This window comes from Salvelinus alpinus, chromosome 4 (assembly GCF_045679555.1).
Source record: "Salvelinus alpinus chromosome 4, SLU_Salpinus.1, whole genome shotgun sequence".
Taxonomy (NCBI): Eukaryota; Metazoa; Chordata; class Actinopteri; order Salmoniformes; family Salmonidae; genus Salvelinus; species Salvelinus alpinus.
In genome coordinates this window covers 23,425,335-23,431,334 of record NC_092089.1, presented here as the reverse complement: position 1 = coordinate 23,431,334, position 6,000 = coordinate 23,425,335, and the positions used below count along the sequence as shown (strand labels likewise).

The 6,000-nt window shown below is 43.5% G+C and overlaps 1 protein-coding gene across 1 annotated transcript in view; it reads left to right on the top strand.

The window, feature by feature from the left end:
• The first annotated feature begins 2,503 nt into the window (after window positions 1-2,503).
• The window catches only part of scxb (scleraxis bHLH transcription factor b), a 35,494-nt gene continuing 31,997 nt past the window's right edge, over window positions 2,504-6,000 (top strand). Inside the window, exon 1 of the mRNA XM_071396130.1 lies at window positions 2,504-3,442. Coding sequence (XP_071252231.1) covers window positions 2,858-3,442 — 585 coding nt within the window. The 5' untranslated portion in view covers window positions 2,504-2,857. The remainder of the gene's footprint in view (window positions 3,443-6,000) is intronic.

Here is a 6,000-nt window from a genome sequence, read left to right as displayed (position 1 = left end):
TCATCAGTGACACGTTTAAAGATGTGTCCCTCATCAGTGACAGGGTTAAAGATGTGTCCCTCAACAGTGACATGTTTAAAGATGTGTCCCTCATCAGTGACACGTTTAAAGATGTGTCCCTCATCAGTGACAGGGTTAAAGATGTGTCCCTCATCAGTGACATGTTTAAAGATGTGTCCCTAATCAGTGACATGTTTAAAGATGTGTCCCTCATCAGTGACATGTTTAAAGATGTGTCCCTCATCAGTGACATGTTTAAAGATGTGTCCCTCATCAGTGACATGTTAAATACAGTATGTGTCCCTAATCAGTGACATGTTTAAAGATGTGTCCCTCATCAGTGACACGTTTAAAGATGTGTCCCTCATCAGTGACACGTTTAAAAATGTGTCCCTCATCAGTGACAGGGTTAAAGATGTGTCCCTCATCAGTGACAGGGTTAAAGAGGTGTCCCTCATCAGTGACATGTTTAAAGATGTGTCCCTAATCAGTGACATGTTTAAAGATGTGTCCCTCATCAGTGACATGTTTAAAGATGTGTCCCTCATCAGTGACATGTTTAAAGATGTGTCCCTCATCAGTGACATGTTTAAAGATGTGTCCCTCATCAGTGACATGTTTAAAGATGTGTCCCTCATCAGTGACATGTTTAAAGATGTGTCCCTCATCAGTGACATGTTTAAAGATGTGTCCCTCATCAGTGACATGTTTAAAGATGTGTCCCTCATCAGTGACAGGTTTAAAAATGTGTCCCTCATCAGTGACAGGGTTAAAGATGTGTCCCTCATCAGTGACAGGGTTAAAGAGGTGTCCCTCATCAGTGACATGTTTAAAGATGTGTCCCTAATCAGTGACATGTTTAAAGATGTGTCCCTCATCAGTGACATGTTTAAAGATGTGTCCCTCATCAGTGACATGTTTAAAGATGTGTCCCTCATCAGTGACATGTTTAAAGATGTGTCCCTCATCAGTGACATGTTTAAAGATGTGTCCCTCATCAGTGACATGTTTAAAGATGTGTCCCTCATCAGTGACATGTTTAAAGATGTGTCCCTCATCAGTGACACTGGATATTAAGTAATGGATTCATGTTGAGATGTTTTACCAATGGACAGAACACATAGAAGGACATGTCAGCTGATGATGTAGCAAGAAAAGAAAGCCGTGTCTGTTGTACACTTTTTTTTAACCTATTTTCACTTACTCAATTAATTTATAAAATGTCATTTTGCAATTGAAATGTGGCCATATTTTGCAATGTAGAAATGTTGCCATGGAAATAGGTATATTATTTCCTATGTTGATGACATTTTCTTGGCAACGGACCATTTGGCAGTATATCTAATTATTGTTCAGAAAGAAAATATTTTCTCCCCTGAAGCAGTTGATTAGGACGGTGAAAGTAATACTGTGTCGAGCTGCCCGCATGGTCCTGTGAGATATGTAAAGTGGAGGGAAAATCCTGCTACTGCATGTCTATGTAATAGTAGCATAGGCATTCTGTCAGGTCCACCTGGATGCAGTATTCTACAGTCCGTCCACTTCCTCCTCCCAACTTTATTGCCTCTAGCACTTCCTGTTAATCAACCATGGCGCTGACTGTTGGCTACTTTTCCGCTGTCAATTTGACAGAATAAATATTATGAATAAATAAGAAAGATGAAGGTTGACTGAAACATTGTGTAACTTGACAAATTATACATTTGTAATATTACCTTTCAACAGCCGTCTCGTGTTGCCCTAACCTCACGTTAGTGCCACGCTAGTCAAATCAGTCAAGGCAGTGCTTTCTCCTACCGTAGAACACTGAGAGATGAAGACAATAGTCCAGAACTGTGCTGTTTGAGAACGAGAGGTGTGAAACAGTTGACATGAAATCAATAGGCCTCTGTGTAGATGGTGAAGTGGAGGAGAAGGAGAGAAGAGAGAGAGAGAAGAAAAGGGATACCAGTGAAGAACAAACACCATTGTAAATACAACCTATATTCATTTATTTTCCCTTTTGTACTTTCATTATTTGCACATGGTTACAACACGGTATATATATGCCAAATTACATTTGAAATGTCTTTATTCTTTTGGAACTTTTGTGAGTGTGATGTTTACTGTTAATTTTTTATTGTTTATTTCACTTTTGTTTATTATTTATTTCCCTTGCTTTGGCAATGTAAACATATTTTTCACATGCCGAGAGAGAGAGAGAGAGAGAGAGAGAGAGAGAGAGAGAGAGAGAGAGAGAGAGAGAGAGAGAGAGAGAGAGAGAGAGAGGGACCATAAAGTAGTGGACCTTGCCATCCGGCGTTCAGTGACTGTCTATCACATGTATTTGTTTTCATCTTCCCAGTCCAGCCCAGACACTGAGAGAGTCTAACTCTATCTCTGAGATTTCTATAGAGCAGAGCAGCAGGCCCTCCCACCGCCTACATAGAGCAGAGGGGGGAGTAGAGCAGAGTAGCAGGCCCTCCCACCGCCTATAAAGGACAGCCATACGGAGACACTCAGACAGAAATCACACGTGTATCTGTGTAGAGGCAGAGGGAGACGCTCACAATATAACAGCCAGCCAGGAGTGAAGGAGGGGTCCACCTTGAGAGAGAGAGACAGACAGAAAGAGAGAGAGTGAGACAGAGAGAGAAAGAGGAAGAGAGAAGGGGAGAGAGAGAAAGAGAGAGAGAGAGGTGAGAGAAGCAGAGAAAGAGAGAGATATCAAAGAGTGATTTAATCTGAGTGTCTTGATCTCTTTTGTCCTCATGTTCAAGGATTAAGTAGAGGATCTACAGTACTGGGGGGGATCTGGTCTTTCTACAGGTCTCTATATGAGAGAGGAGTCACCCACCTGTCTTGTAGATCTGGACTGATGTCTTTTACAATGGTGCGTACGGCTCCCCCAAGCCGCTTCCTTTTCTCCGACATAAGCATGATGTCAGAGGACGAGGAGGAGAACGGCGGCAGCGAGAGCTCGGGCTCCGACTCCCAGAAGTCCTCCTTCCGTCTCAATGGCGGCTCCAACGGGTTTCAGATCAAGGTGGGAAGCAGGAAGAGGAAGTTCTGCGGAGTTGCCGGGAGGCTGGCGGGTCCCCCGATGGTGGCAGGGGCCCCGGTGGTGGAGGTGCGGCAGCGGAACGTGGCAAACGCTCGAGAGAGGGACCGCACCAACAGTGTGAACACGGCCTTCACTGCCCTGAGGACCCTCATCCCCACCGAGCCAGCCGACAGGAAGCTGTCCAAGATCGAGACTCTGCGGCTGGCGTCCAGCTACATCTCCCACCTGGGTAATGTGCTGCTGGTGGGCGAGGCGTGTGGGGATGGGCAGCCGTGCCACACCTCCACACCCCCATTCCACCACCACACCCTCCACAGTCTCAGCCCCTCGCCCGGCCGGGGCTCAGAGAACCAGCCCAAACACATCTGTACTTTCTGCCTCAGCAAGCAGAGGAAAATGGTGAGTGCCACTGGAGGGGCAGAGCTACTGTATGACTGACAGGAGAGTGGTATGGTGTGGATGCTAAGGGTCAAGGGTCTTATTGGTTGAAATCCTCCCAGAGAAAAATAACTAAACTAGGCGTTCATGGAGTCCCTTTAAGTGGCCTTTCAACTTCCAAACCCTAACTATTTTAGAGCTAGGTCTGGGTTCTTCTTTCAGGTCAATCTGTCATTGAGTAATGAGCATTTCATAACTGGGGGCTGCGACTTGTGGCCGAACCCCTCATGGCTAAAGGCTGGGTTTTGGCCCCACGTTATTTGGATAGTCCCCTATAGATAGTCTATATTGGTTCAAACTGTCACCAAACTATCATCAGTTTGATCACAAGAATATGTTAAATTAATTAGGTAGGATTAACGGAAAAAAGTTAGGGAAACACTTGGATATATTCACCCTCTTTAATGTTGCCTTATCGTTCAAATCAGTGTAATACTATAATACTGTAGTTATTAATAAGGAGCCAATTTCATCCTAACCTGACCGTTGCACATCTAAACTCATTTCTGTGGGAATGGTTGACATGTGTCAGACCCCCGCAGTGTGAAATCTCCACCTCTGTTCCCTACCACTGGTGGAGTTGATGGGATCAGTCAGAGCAGAAACACTGAAGTACAGTCTCAACTCTCTTTAGACCTGCATCATATATTACATTTAGCAGGCACTTTTATTCCAAAGTCACTTACAGTAGTGCGTAGATAAATTTTCTTCTGGGTGGCTCCAGTAGGAATCAAACCCACGGTCCTGACATTACAAGCACCATGCTCTACCAACTGAGCCACGCAGGACCTGCATCAGCCCCAGGATGATTGTCCTAGATGAGGACTGATTGTTGACGTCAAGAGAAAACAGTGACGATACATTTCTTCAGATGACCACATGGGCTCATGACCACATGACCACTAAGCCGTTGGTTTGAACCTTGTGAACTGAACAAGATCATTACTCCAGGTGGAAAGTGAGCGGTAGAAAATTGTGTATCATCAAAGTATAAATGAGCTAACCCGTAAGAATTAACCCATGCAGTACTCACATATTTGCCTGACGACTCATCCTGAATTTAGTTACGCTGCTCTGTCGATCACTGCATACTTTCATCTTGGAGAAGAAACGATAGTGAGCCTGGCGTTTGACCGGAGCAATGTGAATGAGTAGTCAGGCAAGTCACAAATAGCCTGGGCAAAATAACTACTACAAGCATACAGTCAGCCAAAATAGTAAAATCTGGAGATAGTATTTAAATTGTCTTGAGGACTGCTGGAGACATGTGAATCTCAGTGCTGGGTGAATGATGTAGATGTGCATCATGATTTAATCTGAGGCTGTTCTCTTCCTCATTCATTCTGCTGTTAACCATCTTGCCGTTACAACTCTGAGTCCATGTCTCAAATGGAACCCTATTCCCAGTGGTGGAAAAAGTTCCAATTGTGATACTTGAGTAAAAGTATAGATACCTTAATAGAAAGTTACTCAAGTAAAAGTAAAAGTCACCCAGTAAAATACTACCTGAGTAAAAGTCTAACATTAATTGGTTCTAAATATACTTAAGTATCAAAAGTAAATGTAGAAGTATAAATAATTTCAAATTCCTTCTTTTAAGCAAAACAGACGGCACCATTTTTTTGTTTTTAAAATGTACGGATAGTCAGGGGCACACTCCAATACTCAGACATCATTTACAGATAGTCAGGGGCACACTCCAACACTCAGACATCATTTACAGATAGTCAGGGGCACACTCCAACACTCAGACATCATTTACAGATAGTCAGGGGCACACTCCAACACTCAGACATCATTTACAGATAGCCAGGGACACACTCCAACACTCAGACATCATTTACAGATAGTCAGGGGCACACTCCAACACTCAGATATCATTTACAGATAGTCAGGGGCACACTCCAACACTCAGACATCATTTACAGATAGCCAGGGACACACTCCAACACTCAGACATCATTTACAGATAGCCAGGGGCACACTCCAACACTCAGACATCATTTACAGATAGCCAGGGACACACTCCAACACTCAGACATCATTTACAAAAGATGCATGTGTTTAGTGAGTCCGCCAGATCAGAGGCAGTAGGGATGACCAGGGATGTTTGCGTGAATTAGACAATTTTCCTGTCCTGCTAAGAATTCAAAATGTAAGGAGTACTTTTGGGCGTCAGGTAAAATGTACAGAGTAAAAAGTACATTATTTTCTTTTCGAATGTGGTGAAGTAAAAGTACAGATACCCCCAAAAATGACTTAAGTAGTACTTTAAAGTATTTGTACTTAAGTACTTTACACCACTGCTTATGGTCAACAGTAGTACATTTATATTTACATTTAAGTCATTTAGCAGACGCTCTTATCCAGAGCGACTTACAAATTGGTACATTATATAGGGAACAGGGTGCCAGAGTCCATAGTGCTCTGTTCAACAGTAGTGCATTATATAGGGAACAGGGTGCCAGAGTCCATAGTGCTCTGGTCAACAGTAGTGCCTTATATAGGGAACAGGGTGC